Genomic DNA, 24,183 nt, shown 5'->3' with positions numbered 1-24,183 from the left:
GGGGACGGGGCTGGGCTATCATGACGGAGCAGGGAGAAGGAATGGTGGTAACCATAATAGCACATGTCCAAACCAACATGCACACTTAGTATTTTTCAAACCCAGGCTTTGTTGCACAGCCGGGTGCAGAACAGTCCCAGGCACTGTCTAATCGGAAACCGGGCCACTCAGACCAGTCACGGCGCATGCGTCATGCTGGTAATACTATAACCATTATGAAAGCAGTGTCTGGATTGGCTTAAGGGAGTCTGGAAGCCTTTGTACTGCTGGGACTCAACAGGAACAGAAGAGATGGGAGGACAGGCGACGGGCAGCAATTAAGTCATCTTTTCTTTTTTGTTCCGTAGCAGCCGCCACTGACGGACACCCATTTTTGGGCAAGTGCTGATTTATATGAGAATAATAAATGCATACATAATTACAAAAGTGTAGTTCAGGCTTGTCACCACTCCCCCCCCCCCCCACCCTCTTAGTTTCCCCCTTAACTCCTGAAGTTGAAAGCACATACAGACAGCTAACCACAATTGCTCGTGTGAATTTGGATCTTCTAAATATGTCATGTGCATTAACAGGATAACTCTTACAACATTGTATTACTTTTTGAATAAAAGTACTTTACAGCTTCCCCCGACGCAATCAATAAATCTGGGTTTGTGTTTAGAAGAATACATTTTGTACTGAAACTAAAAAAGACATTACACAATTGCAAAAAAAATGTAGGGATGTTTAGGTAAAACTAAAAGCCAGCAAACACAGTGACATGTTAAGAGTGTGAGAACAGCTTCCATGGTGACTGCCTATAATATGCCAGTTTTCTGTGTGAGGGGATCTTGTATTGCTGCCGCCGTGCCCTCTGCATGCAAACCAAGTTTGCGCAACAGACGCCTAAGCTGCACTGTGTTCCCGAGGTAAGCTTGCACTGATTTTGTGTATGCTACGCCCTTTGTTTGTGCAATGGACGCTTGTGTACATTGAAAAGGCTTCCTATCCTGTGTAAGATGTTGACCACCTGCCCTGCACATGCCAGATACCGTTTCTCTAGGCCGTGCATGGCAGACTCCCAGAGTCAGACTGGGACAAAGAATAGGCCTAGGCACCACAACGAAAGTGGCTCCATTGGTAAATTGGATAACTTAAAAAGTGGCTAATGTTTTCAAATTGTTTTGAATTTGTAGAAGACACGCTTTAGAAGTGTTTTACAAAATATGGAAGACTACAAGGATTTGAGCTTGCTGAAGGTAATGTTTGTTTTAATATCAAGGAAACTATTAATGAAAACCATCCCATCATACCACAAAACAAACCAATAAACAGCAGAATAAAAGGCCCACACATTGACCTGTAATACCAGCCCTTCGGGCGCTGCTTGAATGCTTTATAGGCCGTCTCTGCTGGCTGCTATACAAAGCTGTGCATACCTTAAACTGCTTCACAAAGCCCCGCATGGTGAGGCTGACTTTTGTGCACAGGCCACAGACTGCAGTGGGTTTCAGGGTGCCCTTGGTGACTTTCATGGAGGCTAATGGAGGTTGTTAGCCGTCTTAGAATGAAGGTGTGCAGTACAAAGGTAATGCAGCAGTGTATATACATTAACTACACATGCAGATCATGAAAATAAAGTTTTTAAGTATTTGTTATCTGAAACGTCTGTAACAGGAATGTAGCAACAATACAACAAGCATTTTCAATGCAATAGGTCTTGCAATTGTGAGATTTTGACCTATTGGCAATGTAAATGGCAATGCCATCTGTGTTTAAAAAAAAACTATTTACAACAAGGGGTGGTGATGGACAGAGTCTCTGAATTAAGCAGAGTACTCTCACCCAGTCAAGAGATCAGGGCTAGATCCAACACCGTTTTTTAGCTCATTGCACCATCCCAGTTTCAGAACCTGGCTGTATGCAAATTAGTCTGTCCCTGGCCCAGTGCTTCATGGGAACAGGGCAGACCAGACTACAAAAGCCAATTCTTACACTGGGAAGGAAACAAGCTTACGGGGACCGGTTTCTGCCATTTCAGGCGTCTTCGGCCCGGCTTGCTTGAATCCTGATGGTGCAATGAGCAAGGGACTCACATCTGAGTATACCCTTCCACGCTTAGGGTGGACAAAATTATTTACAACAAGGGGTGGTGATGGACAGAGTCTCTGAATTAAGCAGAGTACTCTCACCCAGTCAAGAGATCAGGGCTAGATCCAACACCGTTTTTTAGCTCATTGCACCATCCCAGTTTCAGAACCTGGCTGTATGCAAATTAGTCTGTCCCTGGCCCAGTGCTTCATGGGAACAGGGCAGACCAGACTACAAAAGCCAATTCTTACACTGGGAAGGAAACAAGCTTACGGGGACCGGTTTCTGCCATTTCAGGCGTCTTCGGCCCGGCTTGCTTGAATCCTGATGGTGCAATGAGCAAGGGACTCACATCTGAGTATACCCTTCCACGCTTAGGGTGGACAAAATTATTTACAACAAGGGGTGGTGATGGACAGAGTCTCTGAATTAAGCAGAGTACTCTCACCCAGTCAAGAGATCAGGGCTAGATCCAACACCGTTTTTTAGCTCATTGCACCATCCCAGTTTCAGAACCTGGCTGTATGCAAATTAGTCTGTCCCTGGCCCAGTGCTTCATGGGAACAGGGCAGACCAGACTACAAAAGCCAATTCTTACACTGGGAAGGAAACAAGCTTCCGGGGACCGGTTTCTGCCATTTCAGGCGTCTTCGGCCCGGCTTGCTTGAATCCTGATGGTGCAATGAGCAAGGGACTCACATCTGAGTATACCCTTCCACGCTTAGGGTGGACAAAATTATTTACAACAAGGGGTGGTGATGGACAGAGTCTCTGAATTAAGCAGAGTACTCTCACCCAGTCAAGAGATCAGGGCTAGATCCAACACCGTTTTTTTAGCTCATTGCACCATCCCAGTTTCAGAACCTGGCTGTATGCAAATTAGTCTGTCCCTGGCCCAGTGCTTCATGGGAACAGGGCAGACCAGACTACAAAAGCCAATTCTTACACTGGGAAGGAAACAAGCTTCCGGGGACCGGTTTCTGCCATTTCAGGCGTCTTCGGCCCGGCTTGCTTGAATCCTGATGGTGCAATGAGCAAGGAACTCACATCTGAGTATACCCTTCCAGGCTTAGGGTGGACAAAATTATTTACAACAAGGGGTGGTGATGGACAGAGTCTCTGAATTAAGCAGAGTACTCTCACCCAGTCAAGAGATCAGGGCTAGATCCAACACCGTTTTTTAGCTCATTGCACCATCCCAGTTTCAGAACCTGGCTGTATGCAAATTAGTCTGTCCCTGGCCCAGTGCTTCATGGGAACAGGGCAGACCAGACTACAAAAGCCAATTCTTACACTGGGAAGGAAACAAGCTTCCGGGGACCGGTTTCTGCCATTTCAGGCGTCTTCGGCCCGGCTTGCTTGAATCCTGATGGTGCAATGAGCAAGGGACTCACATCTGAGTATACCCTTCCACGCTTAGGGTGGACAAAATTATTTACAACAAGTGGTGGTGATGGACAGAGTCTCTGAATTAAGCAGAGTACTCTCACCCAGTCAAGAGATCAGGGCTAGATCCAACACCGTTTTTTAGCTCATTGCACCATCCCAGTTTCAGAACCTGGCTGTATGCAAATTAGTCTGTCCCTGGCCCAGTGCTTCATGGGAACAGGGCAGACCAGACTACAAAAGCCAATTCTTACACTGGGAAGGAAACAAGCTTCCGGGGACCGGTTTCTGCCATTTCAGGCGTCTTCGGCCCGGCTTGCTTGAATCCTGATGGTGCAATGAGCAAGGGACTCACATCTGAGTATACCCTTCCACGCTTAGGGTGGACAAAATTATTTACAACAAGGGGGGGTGATGGACAGAGTCTCTGAATTAAGCAGAGTACTCTCACCCAGTCAAGAGATCAGGGCTAGATCCAACACCGTTTTTTAGCTCATTGCACCATCCCAGTTTCAGAACCTGGCTGTATGCAAATTAGTCTGTCCCTGGCCCAGTGCTTCATGGGAACAGGGCAGACCAGACTACAAAAGCCAATTCTTACACTGGGAAGGAAACAAGCTTCCGGGGACCGGTTTCTGCCATTTCAGGCGTCTTCGGCCCGGCTTGCTTGAATCCTGATGGTGCAATGAGCAAGGGACTCACATCTGAGTATACCCTTCCACGCTTAGGGTGGACAAAATTATTTACAACAAGGGGAGGTGATGGACAGAGTCTCTGAATTAAGCAGAGTACTCTCACCCAGTCAAGAGATCAGGGCTAGATCCAACACCGTTTTTTAGCTCATTGCACCATCCCAGTTTCAGAACCTGGCTGTATGCAAATTAGTCTGTCCCTGGCCCAGTGCTTCATGGGAACAGGGCAGACCAGACTACAAAAGCCAATTCTTACACTGGGAAGGAAACAAGCTTCCGGGGACCCGTTTCTGCCATTTCAGGCGTCTTCGGCCCGGCTTGCTTGAATCCTGATGGTGCAATGAGCAAGGGACTCACATCTGAGTATACCCTTCCACGCTTAGGGTGGACAAAATTATTTACAACAAGGGGTGATGGATCAAGCCCTGATCTTTGGACTGGGTAAGAGTGGTCTGCTTAATTCAGACACTCTGTTCATCACCACCCCCTTTTCTGAATCGTTTTTGGCCACTATAGGTGTGGCAGGGTATACTCAGACATGAGTCCCTTTCTCACTGCTCCATCAGGATTCAAGCAAGCCGGGCCGAAGAGGCTGAAATGCCAGAAACCGGTCCCCGGTAGCTTGTCTCCTTTCTGGTGAAGAATTGGCTTGGTAGTTTGGTCTGCCCTGTTCCCATGATGCACTGGGCCAGGGACAGACTAATTTGCATATAGCCAGGTTCTGAGCTGGGATGGGGCAGTGAGATAAATAACGGTGATGGATCAAGCCCTGATCTTTGGACTGGGTAAGAGTGGTCTGCTTAATTCAGACACTCTGTTCATCACCACCCCCTTTTCTGAATCGTTTTTGGCCACTATAGGTGTGGCAGGGTATACTCAGACATGAGTCCCTTTCTCACTGCTCCATCAGGATTCAAGCAAGCCGGGCCGAAGAGGCTGAAATGCCAGAAACCGGTCCCCGGTAGCTTGTCTCCTTTCTGGTGAAGAATTGGCTTGGTAGTTTGGTCTGCCCTGTTCCCATGATGCACTGGGCCAGGGACAGACTAATTTGCATATAGCCAGGTTCTGAGCTGGGATGGGGCAGTGAGATAAATAACGGTGATGGATCAAGCCCTGATCTTTGGACTGGGTAAGAGTGGTCTGCTTAATTCAGACACTCTGTTCATCACCACCCCCTTTTCTGAATCGTTTTTGGCCACTATAGGTGTGGCAGGGTATACTCAGACATGAGTCCCTTTCTCACTGCTCCATCAGGATTCAAGCGAGCCGGGCCGAAGAGGCTGAAATGCCAGAAACCGGTCCCCGGTAGCTTGTCTCCTTTCTGGTGAAGAATTGGCTTGGTAGTTTGGTCTGCCCTGTTCCCATGATGCACTGGGCCAGGGACAGACTAATTTGCATATAGCCAGGTTCTGAGCTGGGATGGGGCAGTGAGATAAATAACGGTGATGGATCAAGCCCTGATCTTTGGACTGGGTAAGAGTGGTCTGCTTAATTCAGACACTCTGTTCATCACCACCCCCTTTTCTGAATCGTTTTTGGCCACTATAGGTGTGGCAGGGTATACTCAGACATGAGTCCCTTTCTCACTGCTCCATCAGGATTCAAGCAAGCCGGGCCGAAGAGGCTGAAATGCCAGAAACCGGTCCCCGGTAGCTTGTCTCCTTTCTGGTGAAGAATTGGCTTGGTAGTTTGGTCTGCCCTGTTCCCATGATGCACTGGGCCAGGGACAGACTAATTTGCATATAGCCAGGTTCTGAGCTGGGATGGGGCAGTGAGATAAATAACGGTGATGGATCAAGCCCTGATCTTTGGACTGGGTAAGAGTGGTCTGCTTAATTCAGACACTCTGTTCATCACCACCCCCTTTTCTGAATCGTTTTTGGCCACTATAGGTGTGGCAGGGTATACTCAGACATGAGTCCCTTTCTCACTGCTCCATCAGGATTCAAGCAAGCCGGGCCGAAGAGGCTGAAATGCCAGAAACCGGTCCCCGGTAGCTTGTCTCCTTTCTGGTGAAGAATTGGCTTGGTAGTTTGGTCTGCCCTGTTCCCATGATGCACTGGGCCAGGGACAGACTAATTTGCATATAGCCAGGTTCTGAGCTGGGATGGGGCAGTGAGATAAATAACGGTGATGGATCAAGCCCTGATCTTTGGACTGGGTAAGAGTGGTCTGCTTAATTCAGACACTCTGTTCATCACCACCCCCTTTTCTGAATCGTTTTTGGCCACTATAGGTGTGGCAGGGTATACTCAGACATGAGTCCCTTTCTCACTGCTCCATCAGGATTCAAGCAAGCCGGGCCGAAGAGGCTGAAATGCCAGAAACCGGTCCCCGGTAGCTTGTCTCCTTTCTGGTGAAGAATTGGCTTGGTAGTTTGGTCTGCCCTGTTCCCATGATGCACTGGGCCAGGGACAGACTAATTTGCATATAGCCAGGTTCTGAGCTGGGATGGGGCAGTGAGATAAATAACGGTGATGGATCAAGCCCTGATCTTTGGACTGGGTAAGAGTGGTCTGCTTAATTCAGACACTCTGTTCATCACCACCCCCTTTTCTGAATCATTTAAAAAAAAACAGCAGCAATAATAAAAGGCGTTCTCTTTTACAATACCAATAGCTCAAAGTTCCTAAAATGCGAGACCTATTGCATTGCAAATGCTTGTTGTTTACAAGCTCCCCGTGCTGCACGTTCACGTTATTAGGGGCCACGCCCTTTCTTTAGATGAGCCGTGTCTAAAGAAAGGTCTGCGGACGCTATTAAAGTGAAAGTGCGATATTGGGCACTTTTAGCAAAAAAAGTATTTGTTTGTCAAGTTGACAAATGCTTTTTTATTTTTTTTAAGTGCCCTGTAAAAGCCTGCGTGGCCCTCTGAATGTTGCAGGAACTCATGTTGTGGCTGCAGTAAGAGAAGCTCATTAAAGAAAATAGTGCTTAAGACATGCCGTGTAACAAGAGAGATTAAAAAAGGCCAGTCCTCAGGGAGGTTACAAATGATGACAAGGTGGTACTAAGGAGGAACTAACAGGCCTATTGACGAATCAGAACCTAGCATTTAGGAATGACCGTGACAAACATAGGCGGAGAATGGGTGGGGCTTCAAGTGCATACTCCAATACAGCATGCTTCGCAGAGCAGCGCGTGTGCTGCCCAGACTCGACCTAAAAATTCTCCCTGTGCTCGGACTGCAGTTTTTAGAGATTTCTTGTTGTAAATGGTATGTTTTAATGTCAACTCTTAAACCACTTTCATGGGACATGTGGGACAGAGCTGATCTGATAGCGGTAACTGTATTTAACAGCAATTCCTCCAAGTAAGACTATTTAGGGAAATAGAATGATTTATGTACCGAACTGCATAATTCATACTTGATTTACCCTTTTTGTGTACAACAAAGAAATGCATACAAACTGCAGTATAAGATGACACCAACCAATATTGTGGTCGAATATTTTTATTTGTTTTGATGTCGTGCGCATGCAAGAATTTGGGTGACGTGTTAAGTCTTGGTAGCCTGAGAGATGTTGACAGTTTGAACGGAGATGGTCCAATTCCACTCTCCCATAGTCTGTGTGGAGGAGACAGATCTGCCTCTAAACAGATCTAAGGGTTTGTGGCTATTAACAACGTAACCAGAACATTTGCACATTGATAAAAGAAACGCATTATTTGACTTTCATTTTTTTAATTCAGTTTACAGAACGTATTTTCAAAGAAACTGCTGAGCGGAGAAAAATACAGATTTTCGTAAGTAATAGTTATGGTTCTACTTTTAACATGGGGGTGTGTGTATAGGTGCATATATATATATATATATATATATATGTGTGTGTGTGTGTGTGTGTGTGTGTGTGTGTGTGTGTGTGTGTGTGTGTGTGTGTGTGTGTGTGTGTGTGTGTGTGTGTGTGTGTGTGTGTGTGTGTGTGTGTGTGTTTTTGTTTGTTTGTGTGTGTTTTTGTTTGTTTGTGTGTGTTTTTGTGTGTTTGTTTGTGTTTTTGTGTGTTTGTTTGTGTTTTTGTGTGTTTGTTTGTGTTTTTGTGTGTTTGTTTGTGTTTTTGTGTGTTTGTTTGTGTTTTTGTGTGTTTGTTTGTGTTTGTTTGTGTTTGTTTGTTTGTTAATGCACCCACACATATATGTATACATCCACAAGAGGTAAAGGCTCAATAGGGCCATGATGCCCATCCACTCCATCAATAGTGGTTATAAATAGAATAATACACTGCATATATAGTTAATGCTATAGCAGTTTTTCATGTGTATTTGTTTAAGAAAAAATAAGCATTAAAGTGCTTACATTTGTGTTGTATTGTAAAATCACATTAACCCGTTGGCTGCGCCGCCCGTTTTGCGGAAGTGCAGCACTTCCGCAAAACGGGTGGAGCCACGTCGGCCATTGGCCGACGGCAGCACCAGCGAGGTAGTGCTGCCGACGGCAGCATGGATAGGGTTAAAGAGGCTATATGATCATTAGGTGAATTTTTTTCCCTGCCTAAAGTCATTGTAACCTGCATCAATAAGGCAGTTAATACAATGTTTCCTCACGTAATTTTTTCTGCACTGTTGATATAAATATGTGCTTATTAGTACAGTCCCACTAAATAGCGGATTATTAGGCAACATTTATTTCACTGCCATGGTGTGTGTGTATAGATGAACATCCACACAACGCACACGCAATAGTACTTTTTCATGTGTAGTTGTGTTTAATTGAAAGCAGGATGCAATGGGTTAATTTTATGCAGTATGGTAAAATTGCCTGGAAGAGACCTTGTGACTATTAGGATAGGTGTTCTCTGTACAAAGTCAATGCCACATACCATCTGATAAGCAGTAAAAAAAATTTGACCGTTGCCCTCTAGTAATGGATGTGTGATATAAATCTATATATCCACAAACACAGCCGCCTTCTCACTGTGATGAATTGTGTGCAGTTCCCAGTTTCAACAGTGTTTATTCACACTTCCACAACTTGCAGACTTGTTTCGTCACACATAGTCATGAGAATACATGAATACACTGGTGAAACCAGCATTTGATGTTGGTGCAAATTTCATCACCGCAAGAAGCTTGATATGGTTGTGGATTGCGAAGTACAGGCACCTCATGACTCGTATTGCGTTTTACCCTATGGGGTCTTAATGAGACATGTTGGTAAGGACACATGTTAAAAAGTATATGAATATTGTAATGTACACTTGCCTCAACATTTTAAGTCAATCAATTAGGGTTTTATAAAGCACATTACTCACCCGTGAGGGTCTCAAGGCGCCTGGGGGGGAGGGGAGGGGGCTGCAGCTCTGGTTCAGTCGAAGAGCCAGGTCTTGAAGCTCTTCCTAAAGGTGTGCAGAGTCTGGGAGCGTCTGATGTTGACTGGAAGCTTGTTCCAGGTCTTTGCTGCAACTTAGGCGAAGGCTCTTCCGCCTGCTCTGGTTCTGCGGATGCGTGGGGTCTCTGCCAGGGCGAGGTCAGCGGAGCGGAGGTTCCTTTTGGGCACTTAAAAGGAGACTCTATCGTTGAGGTATTTGGGTCCGATGTTGTCCGAAGTGTATTATATATCCATTTGAGTTTCTGACCATATATCTATTTTGTCAAGAGCTTTCTTATTGTCACCAGCCACCTAGGTTACCTATAGAATGGAGACTAAGTAAAGTATTTGGGATTTTTTTCTTCAAATATATGTTCTAATCCTACCTGCCCTGTAGAGTCCATTTAACCCACATATCTCCCGTATCCACCGTCAGGTGCTCACCCAGCGTTCAAAGCTTGTGTCGTAAGGTCCCTCGCACCCATCAAACGTGTTAGACCTGGGGGAATCCGTATATCTGGAAAAGAATACATTTTGACCTCTCAACTATGCTGCAGGGAGTTACTGCAAGATTATTCCATGGTCTATCTCTTTGTTCAAAGAGAGTTTTCTTTCAATCAGTACAGAGTTTTTAAAGGATATTGTAATATGTATTATCACAGACAACCCATGGGCGCTCCTTGCAGTGAACTGGAATGCCTGTTTTCTGAAAGCATTGTCGCATAAACAATGTTGATAATTTCCAACATAAGCCGGCCGCTCCTTTTTCCAGTAACGTTGACCAATTGCAGCACCTGATGTCACTTTTCAGTGTGTCTGTGTTCCTGTTGTGCTGTGTTCTGAATGGGGCAATCAAGGCCTTCTGGTAAACACGGGCAGACTGCCAAGGTTACAAGCTGTTTGTGTCCTAAGCTCAAAGGCGTGGATCGTAATTCATATACCTAGTAACACTTTCCATTTCAGATTGCACACTCTACTAACTGAATCACCTTCAGACCAGGGTTGGATTGGGATCAAAAATTGGTCTGGGTACCCCCCCAAAAAAGTGGCCCACATTTGCGTATTGCGTTTCCGCAAAACACTGCTTCAGCAAAATTTTATGAAAAGAAAGGGGTGGGGGCATGTTTTATTAACATCACTTAGATTTAAAAAAATGCACAGATTAGTTCACACTGCTTAGCCACACATAAATGCAGATGAGACCACTTCTGCTCAGGCCCCCTATTAATGGGCCGGCCCAGCGAGAGAAAGGGAGTGATACCTCCGCCCAGGCCTTTAAGTGGGATGAAAAAACTTGTGGGTCTCTCAAAGGGGCGTGGCCAATGTAATTAAGGTTGTGGCTTAAAAACACATAAGCTAAAAATCTTTGCTTAGCATATTGTGCCGCCCAACTTTTATTTTGCTGTTTCTGTCATTGCATCCAGATAAACGATAATACAAGAAACATCATACCTTCAACAAGTCAGGACTATTGACTTTGTCAATGGTTGTTAGTTGCATATTATAAATAAGCAGCAACTATGGCATGTATATATTATTGAAAAAGCTTCCACTTAAAGCCCTGGTGACACCACGACAATGTTGCTTCTTCCGAGTTTCAAAAAGAGAAGGAAAATCCGGAGAGAAAATTACTCTCTTTAAAGGATTTCCCTTCCCCAACAACGCTCACTTGGCTTGACGTCATGCCGTTACTTCTCCACTAGTGAGCAGTGAGAGCAAGCGTACATCGATGTGCCTGCTGTAGCTGCAGTCTGGGAAAAACCTGTGTCAGGGCACAAAACCGTGCCCGATGGAGACCCTTTTCGAGGCCCCCTTTAAAAAACTGCCGGTGCCCAGCACCGGTGAGACCTGGCCCACTTAAAGCCCTGCCTCCGCCCATCTGCCTCTAGAAAGGCCACTCAGGCACCCACTGGGCCGCAGGTGGCATCCTAACAGCACAGACAGCCCCCAGGCTGCCCATAAAAGCAGCCCACAGCTGGAACTCGGCTACCGGCCCTTCGGCCATCTCCCGAATGCCTGTATTTACCAATACGACCCTGCTTCAGACACTTGGGCTTCAGTGCCTAAGAAAGGCAATGCATTTTGATGATAGACTGTATACTTCTCTATGTTAGTGTGGGACAGCCATATTCCTCTCCCGCCCACGCTTTAAGTAGGATAAAAAAGGTAAGTGTCTCTAGAAGGAGCATGGCCTAAAAAAGGTATCGATGTGATTAAAGGTGTGGCTCAAAATAGGGGAACTTGAATCCCATAGTAACAGAGCCTGTCACCTAACCAGAATAGGGGTGCTCCTCTGTGAGTTTTCTGGTGTTGCATCAAGGCATATCATACAACATATCTAAAACAATCTAGAGCTTTTGACTTTGCCAATGTTTTTAGCAGTAGCAGGTAAATGAGTAACAGTGATTTTTGTTGTGAATAACTATAATTTAAAATATTAGATTGTGAATTCAGCTGTGCTAAGATCTGAGGACGGGGTAGTAGTCATTGGATTGTCTCAGTCACTCCTGTCCTCCCCATTACAACAGAGGTTGCTTTGTTAGACACTTCAATCCTTAATCCCCCACACACAGCTTTCAGCAATACTCAAGATGCATAACTCACGCTTTAATTTGTTCCTCTTCATCGTATTCTTTTCCACTCTGTTCTTTTGCATCACTATGCCGTCTCTCGCTCTACCATTCTCTCTCTTTACAGCTGTAAACATAACATTTTCGTTTCCTTTGGCTCTGTCCGTATTTGCAGAGTGATGTATACCTCCTTAACCCACTTTGACATCAAGTGACACAATTGCTACATATGTGACCATCACTCTGTGCTCTCCAGAGAGCCCAAGTATTGGTTAAACGTGTAAGCTGAACACCTTTCTGACTCACTGATATGCACGGTGAGAAATATAGTAGATGTACTTCTCCGGGATCTCAGTACTGACCCACCAACGATCTCTGCTCAGACACCTAGAGACGACTATTGCAGTACTCTGTACACATGAGTTTTATGTTGCATGAAAACAACCACACATCTGCAGAAAACAGTTACTGTTAGGAAATGCAAGATGAAATAAAGCATTTGAAATGTAAAGAGGGACTGCATCGCTTACACGGATTATCTTAAGGGTTTTACCTTCGTCTTTGAGGAGTCAATCAGTGTTTTGTCTGTAAAGTTAAAAGCACATGAAGATAGGGCCTGTTAGGGGCCCATTTCAGTCTGTTTTTAATGACTTATATGAAATGTGGTACACCCTGCCCCCTTTGGTCCCCCTTTGATCCCGTTTGGTCTATCTAGCTCCCTTGTCCTAAAAATGCAGCGGTTATTTGTGCTTTCAACTCTTAGCTTCTCCCGCCTTCAAACTGAAGGTATGCCCTGCTTTGGCACTCGTTCGTCTTGGGAAAGTGTATGGAAGGTCCTATTCTTGGCCAAAACCAGGGTCACTGGAATTATCTTGGAGAGAGGACCACATTATGCAGCAGGGTTTACTAAATGATGCATGCAAGAAAATGCTAATTATGCTGCACATTTAGTGGTAGTTATCAGATCATTATTTTGACATTTTTACACGTTAACACTGTCTGGACTAAAACTTTCACTTTATTAGTAGTAGTTTTAACTCCAAAATACAGCGTTATGCAACTAAAAGATGAACATTCAACCTGTGTGGAGTCTTTCACTGCACAGCAACATCTGTCTGCATTTTTAGTAACTTTTGATCTGTTTGAGCTTCAAACACATTTTTTTGTGTTAAAATCTGTTAATTATGCAGCAGATGATGGGCCATGTAGCAAATCCATAACTATGCAAAAACCGTCGCATCCACAGAATCGCATAATTCCAGTGGCCTTGATCATGAGGACTGGCAGCTCACTGGGCTGTGACCGGAAGTCCCGTCTGCTGTCGCTCTAAAACCCCAGTGTCCAGGCTGGTGTGTGTCGGTGACTTTGCAACATTATATAAGGTTCCGCTTAGTAGAGGCCCCTATTCAGAGACACTCGTAACGGGCACGTACACGGGTGCAGTATGTGTTTTTTTTTCGTATTACTAATGGCCCGTTCTTCAGGTGCTGTCAGCGCCCTGGGTGTGTGTTTATGTTGAAAGGGAGTTACAAAGCCGCTTTTGTTGAGTTAGTGAGAAATCGTAAATGCAAATACTGAAATCAGTATGGGTGCACGGGAGGAAACAGTGACTAACGTGCAGTGCAAGCAGCGTGGGCCGTCACCCCGATAGCACGTCACGTACCGCGTGCCGGAGCCGTCCTTTGTGTCGACGTATCTTTGGCCCAGCTTTTGCCGTGTGACGGAGTCTGTCAGTCATGGGAGTGGTTTGCCAGCGGCTGCCACTGTCTAGTTAAACCAGTAGTCCGAGCTAAGCAATGTCATCTGTCCAGGTTGTGTGTTCTTGTTTTAAACTACATTTGAAGCCCTAGTCACGAACCTGCCGCACCCACAATGTGTGTTTAAATGATAATACTCTGCTGCACTATTTGTTGTTGTGTTGTCTTGAAAAACCACATTAAAACAAAAAAATAAAAAAAATATATATATATATATATATATATATATATATATATATATATTTATTATTTTTTTTTATATATATATATTTTTTTTTAAACCTTAAGGAGACCTACCTGCCTCCAGCCCTCGATGCTCGCGCGCTGTTTGGATGATTAATATTCACGCGAGAGTATGCATTGTTAAGCAGCCAGCTGACGCATGAGACTTTAGGCCACTGTTTTATTTCTCTGGTTTGCGTTTCACTGACCGGTTTGCTCTTTCCCCAGCCCCCCGGAGTTGCAGTTCTACACCAGCGCTGCAGCTGTCCTAATGCTCATCCCAGCCTGGATCTTTCTCATGGTAAGATTTATGAACCTAATATCAACGTATTTACTAACATATGGGCAGGGTTGTGTCCTCTGTCCATGTTGCCATGCAAGTCCCTTGCAAGATCCATCCACGCGCACGCTGTACTTCTTCAAACAATAGTTCTCAAGGCATTCGGTTTGTTTACAGAGGTAAGCTTCTTATGTGTTGGTTTCTAGAAACCCATTATTACTAAGCCGTGCGTACATCTTCTAAAGGCGCAGTAATTACACAGATCCATTAGGGTGGAGCCGAGGGAAGATCTATATTTGGAAAGTTACATAATGTTTTTGAAACCAAATTGGCAGGTTGCGTTTTTAAAATGATAAAGCGGTGACAGGGCCGGCCTACCCGTGCTTTCCACCGGGTATTTCCGCTGTTCTCAGGGCAGGAAGCCGAGGCTCGTGCCTTAGCCACTTTCTCCAGCTTCCCGAGGCGAGGACAGCCGGCGGGAGTAGGGCTGGGGTGTTCTGTAGAGAGGGTGAAGACAGAGGAGGAAGGAAACCGTGCCAGTTTGAAGGTTTTTGCCGCGGCTGCTTTTGGTTCCCAGGCCAACCCTGGCTGCTGAGCCTGGGATTTCTGTGAAGTTTTCAAAAGCGTGCCCTGTGAAGTGTCAGGGTGTCGGAAATAAGTCACCTCTACACGGATAAGAATACTTATATAAAGGTATTTATGATCAATAATAAAGCACGCAGTCAGGGAGGAGATTAACTACGGGAATCAGCTGGAAGGAAAAGCCGATGACAGAGTAGCTGACGTCAGATAAATAGGAGGGGTATACATGACGTGGGAGGATGTAGACCAATAACATGCCAAGGGTGGGTACACCTAACAACGTTGACTGGATGTACATCTCCTTTTCTTAACAGTAAAACATTAATATAAAATAAAATCTTTGTATGGGGTAGGAAAACGTGACACCCTTCCAGATGTGGTACATATACCCTCAAAAACATTAGAAGGAAGAACATCGTTATTATTTTCAACATTAAGGTTTTGGTAATTAACAATAGGCACTAGAGGAGGCGTGGCCAGGCGCCAACGAAGATGGCCGCCTAGTTACCGAGCTCCGCCGGGACGACTGCTGTCCCCATGAAATCCGTCCTCAAATCCTGGCTGGAGCGCCCCCAAGCAAGCGCACCAGCTCCCTTAGAAGAAGCGCTGCTGATTTGCGCTTGGAGCGGAGTTCGTGCTCCCAGCGGGGACGAAACGCCGCCATACTCGCTGCTGCGGCCGGACCTGTGATCGCGACCCGGAGCCCGAGGACCGGAGCGGAGCGAAATCGAGGCCCCGGCTCGCGGCCTACGCCTCGGCCCGATCGGAGGAGGCCTAACATCTGGAACTTTGGCGAGGGGCGGCTCTGAGCTGCGCCGCTTGTGGCGGCCTGGGGATCCTTTGTGCCCACCGGTGGAGGGGATACTGAGGAGCCGGGCGAGGTGCCGAGTGAGCCTCGACGTGTGCCATTGCCGGCTGCTGTGAGCGCCACTCGGCAGGAAGGGAGAGCCCTCCTCCACTGAACTACCGAGCACGCGCCCTGGTCGTGGCGCAGGGCCTTGGGAACGCAACCACGAACAGCGACTGGCCGGAGGTGAGGGCTAGACGGCCGGTGAGGCGAGACACGGCTCCCGAGCATTGCGAGAAGAGGCCTGACTGAGGACCCTCAAAGCCGGGCCCTGGATCTGCCCGCGGTGGCGCACTAAGGACGAGACGGCCCATAGGGGAGAGCCTGCTGCCCGCAATAGTGCTAGGCCTGATCCGGGACCGAATGTACAGAGCCTGCTCGGCCAGTGGAGCGGCTACCTGACCGGGGCCTCCTACGAACTTCGCGACCGTTCACGCGTCGCAGATCCCTGCCTGCTCCGCGGCCTACCCGTCCAGCCAAGTAACTTTGCCGCGCAAAGGGGTGTAGCGGCTGGCGGCCATCGGCCTGTGTTGCGGGGCCGGCGGGTGTGGGCGCCGATATCGACGATGAGGCCTAAGGTGGGAACCTCAACCCAGACGAACAAACTTGATAAATATGCGGTGGCCCCACACAATCTGGAGCGAAGGGTGGAGGTACCACGGATGCAGCGGAGCCCTCATTGACCTCCATCATGGCCGCAATCCAAACGCTCGGCACAACTCTCGAGACAAAAATGGACAAAATTATGATTGAAGTAAACCTGTTGCGCACCGACCTTAGCAAGACCACCGAAAGATCCAAGACCAACGAGACGGACATTGGAGCGCTCAGGGCCTCCTCGAAGCAGTTGGAGGGCCGGGTAAACGAACTTGTCCACCAACACCGCCAAATGGCCCTGAGGCTCGAGGACCAGGAAGGGAGGGCCCGACGGAGTAATATACGTGTCGTAGGTGTGCCGGAAGATTCGGAAGGGCAGAGTGCAGAGCTGTTTCTGGAAGACCTAATCCTACACCACCTTAGGCCTAAGAGACTCTCCAAGATTTTTACCATTAAGCGGGCCCATCGAGCCCTGATCCCTAAGCCCAAGCCGGGGGCCCCACCGCGAACAATGATCGCAAAATTTTTGAATTACAGGGACCGTGATGCCATCCTCCAGGCTGCCAGACAACAGGGTGACCTGCAATACGAGGGAACTACCATTCGATTCTTTCCTGATTTCACTTTGCAAGTCCAGCAAGACCGACGCTCATTCATGGGAGTGAAGGCGGCACTCAGAGAGCGAGGCATCAAATATATGATGTTCTTCCCTGCGAAACTCAAAATTATCTCGGGGGGGGTAAGTCCCGATTCTTCACCACGCATGCGGCGGTCCAGGAGTGGCTCGATGGGCTGGCACCGGAGGCGCCGGCGACGCAGGACCGCGACAATTGGAGGGAAACCAGGGCCCCCTCCCCTGGGTCGGCGGCGGGGAAATCAGCCGGGGACGAGCAGAGCCAAAGGTCGTGGCGTTCCAGATCTAACAGTCCTCGCTGGGACCCACTCCAAGACAACACAGCAAGATGAGATCCGGACTGCGGAACCACGCCTTGTCGAACAGTACTGTACAAGCATCCACGGTGGTAAGATCCCAGCATCATCGGTGTGGGGAAGCGGACGCTTTCATCCTGACTGTTGAATTTAAAAGCTGATCCCCACTACACCATAGACTTAAGGGAACTAAAGTATGGGGGCCGACGGGCATGGCGGCTGGAGTTGGGGCTGGCCCACGTGCTCACTAACGGAGTTTCCTCGGGGGGGGAAGTGGTTCACTCTCTCCGGGGTGGGGTTGGGCGACAGGTGCTCTGCTATTTGGGGTAGTGGGTAGTTTGAAACCTACAGAGCAGGGAGCAGGGTGGGGGGGGTTGGTTCAAAGAGGAGGGAGGTAATGCGGGGGGGGGGATGGGATCTGAGGGAAACCGGTTCATTGAAAATGTCAATATTTGCATTAATCATGAATGTTGGGGGGTAGCTGGGAGGATAGGGGAGTTGGGACGGTTTTACGGTCATGTATAGTTCACAATGCCAGACTCGACCCGGGCACCAGAATGCGGGTACAGGTTTCTTCACATAGCAACGGTTATGGCTAGGAGGTGGGAAAAAAGTCTCAAAGTCCTGAGCTGGAACGTCAACAGGCTAGGAGACAGGCTCAAACGCACCATAGTCCTAAAATTCATAAAAAGGTATCAACCGGACGCAGTACTCTTACAAGAAACGCATCTCATGGGGAACACATGTCAGGCCCTCAATAGGTGGGGGTACACCCTTGCAGTCCACTCAGGCTTCACCTCCGGCTCCAGGGGGGTGGGGATCCTGCTGCGTCGATCATTGCCTATCCACATAGACAACACTGAGTCAGACCCGCAGGGCCGCTTTGCGGCACTATCCGGCAGATGGGAAGGTTATTGCCTGAACCTGCTCTCAGTGTACATCCCACCGGGCCTCCAAACTCCCGCTTACATAGACTTGGGCAAAATGCTACTCTCCCTCCCTGACGGTCAATTGGTAATGGGAGGGAACTATAATGCTGTAGTGTCAGGTACCCTGGACAGGCATCCCCCCAGAGACATACCACAAGGGCAGAAATGGCTGGCGAACTTCATAGAAGCTTTCGGGCTCACTGACATCTGGTGGCTGCTGCACCCGGCAGACACTCAATTCACCTTTTTCTCCGGGCCACATCACACTTTCTCTCGCCTGGACTACATCCTCACTCGACTACAACACGACATGACGGTACAAGAAGCAAAACTCCTAACACGTGGCATATCTGACCATTCGCCAGTCTTCACACATTTAACGTTTGGGACGCGGCGAGAGGGCTGCATCGCACCGATCAGCGCTTGGCACTTAAAGAATGAGGAGACTGGGAGGAAACTGACTAAGTCGATCACTCACTACTTCGACGATAATGTGGGGTCGGTGGACTCCCCTGTTACCCTATGGGAGGCCTTTAAAACCGTGATCAGGGGGGAGGCGCTGTCTACCATCGCGGGCAGACGGAAAGACAAAGACAAGCAAGTTGCCACGGTGGAAGCGGACCTGGCTGTGCTAGAGAGGGAGACACAAGAAACTAGGGCACCTGACGCACTGCATAGGCTTAGGCTCAAAAGGGCAGAATATAAGGCACTAGTTACGCAGGAAGCTCAAACGGTAGCAAGGCACAAGATGGGAAGGATATATGACCAAGGCGACAAAGCTGGGAAACTTATAGCGTGGCTTGATAAACAACAACAGGCCAATAGAGTGGTCCCAGAACTCCTAACGGACTCGGGGACCATGATAACTGAACCCCGGGAGATAGTGGCCGAATTTGCACGACACTACCAACAGGTATACAGCCGGGAGTCAGACTGTCCAGAGGAAGACTCGGTAGCCCTCCTGGCGGACATCCGAATGCCTTGCCTATCGGAGGAAGACCGAGAAGCCCTTGAGAGCCCACTCGAATTCACTGAGCTACAACGCGCAATTAGCGACCTCCGCCCGGGCAAGGCCCTGGGGCCCAACGGCCTCCCAATAGAGCTCTACAAATTACAGCCAGAGGCCCTCAGCAAACACCTTAAACTTATGTTTGAGGAAAGTAGAGAGAGGGGTCTCCTGCCACGGGACCAGCGCTTAGCAACGATAGTGGCAATACCTAAGGAGGGAAAACCCAGAGAGTCATGCGCCTCTTATAGACCGATCTCACTGCTTAACGCGGAGCCAAAAATTTTGGCCAAAACTTTGGCAAATCGTCTTCAGCCGGTCCTGTCCACCCTGGTCCATCCGGACCAATCAGGGTTCATGCCTCGCCGCAACACAGCGCTTAACATTCGCCGTCTTAACGGGGTACTAGGGCAGCGACACAGGCTGCAAGAGGATACGGTGGTGGTTTCCCTTGATGCCACCATGGCATTTGACACCCTGGAGTGGCCCTACATGATCGCGGTACTTCGTAAATTGGGCTTCGGCCCGAATTTTATATCTTGGGTGTGTCTCCTCTACACCGAACCGCTGGCCCAGGTGGTGGTAAATGGTAAGGCGTCCGAAGTCTTCACCCTCGAGAGAGGGACTAGACAGGGCTACCCTCTCTCTCTCCTCCTGTTCGCGCTCTCCCTTGAACCGCTTGCGGCCTGGATAAGGCAGGATGTTTACCTTAAAGGTATAGCCTGGACGGAAGGATGGGAGGACAAGATCTCCCTATACGCCGACGATATCCTTCTGTATCTCTCCAGACCGCGTAGATCTATCTCGGCGGCGCTCGACATTTTCGCGAGCTTAGGACGAAACCCCGGATTTCGGATAAATTGGAGCAAATCCTACCTTTACGTGCTACACGGAAACCCCCCGACGCTCCCAGCCACTTGTCCTATAGCAGTGGCAAAAGACGGCTTCCAATATCTAGGGGTCTTCATCTCCACAGACAAGACTCTGCTGTACGAACGTAATCTATTGCCACCCCTAAGACGGCTCCAACGAGATGCCAAATCCTGGCAGCAACTTCCATTGTCATTGTTGGGCCGGGCGGCCCTATTTAAGATGGTGGCGCTGCCGAGGTTTCTCTACGCGTTGCAGAACTATCCTGACCTAGTCCCCAACTCATATCTGGCAGCAGTCGAAACGGCGCAGCGGGACCTCCTTTGGGCAGGGGCACCTAGAATCGCACTACGCAAACTCACACTGGGGTGGTATGATGGTGGAATCGCCCTCCCTGATATCCGCAAATATTACTGGGCCGCCCACCTATCGGCAATCAACCAAGGGACATACAGTGACGGGAACGACCCCGGGTGCGGGATGGACAGGTGGCTGCTACCTGGGGGGAACTATGAGATTGCACTCTATTCCAAACCAGGTAAACATCAACTCACAGGACTGACGCAACACTCAGTACAAATATGGCATATTGCCCAGAAGAAACTGGGGTGGTCAGATGTCCTCACTATGTCAACTCCGCTATGGGCCTCCGAGAAACTTGGCACCCTGGGGCGCACCAAGGGGTTCCGTAGCTGGGACTTGATAGGGATCTCACAAATCAGAGACCTCTGGGGGCCACGGGGAGTCCACACGTTCACCCACCTGCAAGAAACGTACGACCTAGCCCATACTGAACACTTCAGATACCTGCAAGTGTGTCACTCCCTACAGGCAAACATTCCACCAGGCATCAACCCACCTCAGGCCTCCCCACTGGAAGACCGATTGCTAGACGGGCACATCCCAGAACACGCCATCTCTCACACATACAAAAAATTAATCAACAACCCCCCTGACACACTCCTTCCCTTGAAAGAAAAGTGGGTCGCTGACGGGCTAGAGATTGACGAGGAAGAATGGTCATATGCTCTCGCCTCCCCTAGGAAGGTAGCGATCTCGGCCCGATTGAGGTTAATCCAGCTGAAACTCCTTCACAGAGTTTATATCTCGTGTACCAGGCTACAAGTGATGGGGAAAGGAGGAGAGGGGCTTTGTAGAAGGGGATGTGGAGGGACAGGCACCTTCTTCCACATACTATGGGAGTGTCCGAAAGTGTAGAGATACTGGAAATGGGTGGTGCAATATATGCGGGAGGTGTGGGAAGTAGAGATCCGCCTTGAGGCGAAGAGATGTCTCCTGAACATTTGGGAGCCCACTGACCTGTCTTCAAAAGGGAAAATCTGGGTGACGCTTGGGCAGATGGTGGCAAAGAGAAATATTGCGAGATTGTGGGGTGCCCCAAATCCACCGAAACTGATAGACTGGCAAAGTGACATGGATTGGTGCATGCTGCAAGAAAAGACTGTATATACGGCGAGAGGATGCCCCCACAAATGGGGAGAAATCTGGTCACGGTGGAACGAATTCAGGGAAACATATGCGAGCCTCCCCGTGTCCCGCAGTACGGCCCGGAAGACCTAGACTAAACTGTATTCCTGCGGCGATAACCGCGAGAAATGTATAAACTATTGATGTATTACTGGTGCTATTTGATTCGAGGCTGATGTAACTTACTGACCATGTTTGTTTTCTTTACTTAATAATAAAAAGAATAAAAAAAAAAAATAGGCACTAGAGCTTCTTGCACAACTCGTTGAAGTACATTTTGTTTGTCACCCTCACTCTCTGATTCAGAACAGAAATGTGCTTGAACACTGGAGGAAGTGTTAGTAGTGGAGGACCCGGTATTGGGTTCTTCAATTTGTGAATGAGTTTAGTCTACGAGTCCGTTTCTGCCCTCTTCAGCAAAGTCAAACCAAATGTCATTTTGTTCATGGTCTGCGCCTTCTTTAAATCCTTTTAGAATCAAATCCTTCTGGCCACACTTAAGTTTAATGACGTCGCTTTTGCTTCTCCAACCTAACTTTGTCAAGCGAACTGAACTACTTGTCACTTCCACCACTTCGTTGGGTTCGTATTATTTAGAATCTCCTTTAAACTTGACAAAAGGTTTTTTTACTATGACCCAGTCGCCGATAACAATGTCCTTACTGGTGGCTCCATGTATCAAATCGTGGTATTCCTTAGATTTTATTTGGTGTTCCATAATCCTTTCTATCACATTGAGTTGTGAGTCTTGAATTTCAACAGTTTTAGCATTCCTCTCACTTATATTAGAGAAATTGGGGGTAGGAGTTGTGTTGCAATGTCTGCCTCTCATAAGGAAAAATGGGGAATATCCAGTTACACTATTGGTGGTGTTGTTGTATGTATCAACGCGTTCCTGAGTGAACTCTTTGACTGGTAAACTTGCTGCAAGGCTAGTTGAAAACTCTTTCAGGAACCGGTTGACCCTTTCCACTTGTCCGTTGGATTTGGGTGAATAGAAGGGAGTTTTCTCCTGCTGGATGCCTTTTTTACTTAAGAATGTCACCATCTTCTCTGAAACAATTTGTTTGCCATTGTCCGATACTAACATTTTAGGTAATCCTTCTACAGAAAAACAGGACTCCAAAAATGTTATAACACAATTGGAATCTATGGTAGAGACAAATTTAAAATAAATCCATTTGGTGTAATAATCACTCAACACAATAAGGAATTTGGAATCGGGTTCTAGCACATTAAATGGACCTGCGAAATCAATAGCTATTTTGATCCATGGGGAATGAGGAATGTGAACCAATTGCATTTCTTGGACCCAGGGCTTCCAATGTTTGTCAGACTTTAGACAAATTACACATTTATCTACAAGTTAACATCAGTGTCGAGACCAGGCCACCAATAATGTTGCTTAAGCAATCTTTTGGTCATGGTTGACCCTAAATGGCTTTTGTGAGCAAGATCAATTACATTTTTCCCTACTTTTGTTGGAGGAATCAATAGGTCCCCTGTCAAGAGAAAACCCTTCTCAAAACACAGTTCATCTGCAACTTGAACATATGTTTTGAAATCAGAAGAAAGATTCCTAATAGGTGGCCATTTGTTCAAAATGTACTCTTTCACTTTGATTAGAACTGGATCAGATTCTAACATTTTCAACCATTCGGATTCATTGCAGACTTGTGCAGATCGATTGAACTCACTTATATAAGATACTACCCACTCAGTATTTTCATCAGGTCTTGGTTCAGTAATCTTCAAAGGTAAACGTGACAAAAAGTCTGCCCTTACATTATTTTTACCAGAAATATGTTGGATAGAAAAATTGTACTCTTGCAATTTTGCTAATAGCCTTACCAACCTTGCAGACAATTTGCCGTTTCCCCTGCCATAACCATCCATTAAACACATTAATGGTTTATGATCAGTGATTAGTTCGAATCGTTTTCCCCATAAGTACATTTTGAGTTTTTCTACTGCCCATACGCAGGCCTCTCTCTCTATTGTACTGTAATGTTTTTCTGCATCGAGTAGTCGTCTTGATATGAAGGCTATAGTGTGAATGTTACAGTGGACTTTTTGTGTGAACACAACACCAATGCCTACCGAACTAGCATCAACAGTGATGATGTAAGTACCATTAGGATCATATGGTTTTAAAGAAGGGGCTCTGACAATTGCACTCTTGATCTTAGAAAAAGCGGAACTTTGAATTTCTGTCCACATATTTTTCTCCTTTACGCAGTAGCATGCCTAATGGTTCGACAACTTCTGAGTAATTTTCTACAAATCGTGAATAGTATTCGCTGAGACCCAAAATGGATCTCAGAGAATCTTTATCTCCGGGTTCGGGGGCATCTGAAATGGCTTTCACTAAATCTAGTTTGGGTTTAATACCGTTGCCACTAAGAATGTGGCCTAAATACTCAATTTCTGTTTGTAGAAATTTACATTTGTTTTTTCAAACCGTCATCCCCCTCTCATTGAGTTTGTGCAACACAGTGTCTAAAATCTTGTTATGCTCTGAAATAGTACTGGCGTGAATGAGAATATCGTCTTGGAATTTTTGTACACCTGTGACATCTTTTAAAATACATTCTATCAATTTTTGAAAAACGCTGGCGGAAGAAGCCAGCCCGAATGGAAGTCTTCTGTACC

At 47.2% G+C, this 24,183-nt stretch overlaps 1 protein-coding gene across 2 annotated transcripts in view; it reads left to right on the top strand.

The window, feature by feature from the left end:
- Positions 1-24,183, top strand: part of SLC35E2B (solute carrier family 35 member E2B) — a 286,509-nt gene that overhangs the window by 200,406 nt on the left and 61,920 nt on the right. For both annotated transcript variants that reach the window (XM_078642445.1, XM_078642444.1), the window contains exons 6-7: positions 7,842-7,895; positions 14,231-14,303. In XM_078642445.1, coding sequence (XP_078498571.1) covers positions 7,842-7,895; positions 14,231-14,303 — 127 coding nt within the window. The remainder of the gene's footprint in view (positions 1-7,841; positions 7,896-14,230; positions 14,304-24,183) is intronic.

This window comes from Lissotriton helveticus, chromosome 5_1 (assembly GCF_964261635.1).
Source record: "Lissotriton helveticus chromosome 5_1, aLisHel1.1, whole genome shotgun sequence".
Classification (NCBI taxonomy): Eukaryota; Metazoa; Chordata; class Amphibia; order Caudata; family Salamandridae; genus Lissotriton; species Lissotriton helveticus.
Note: the sequence above shows the minus strand (reverse complement) of the source record. Positions and strands in the feature narration are given on the sequence as shown.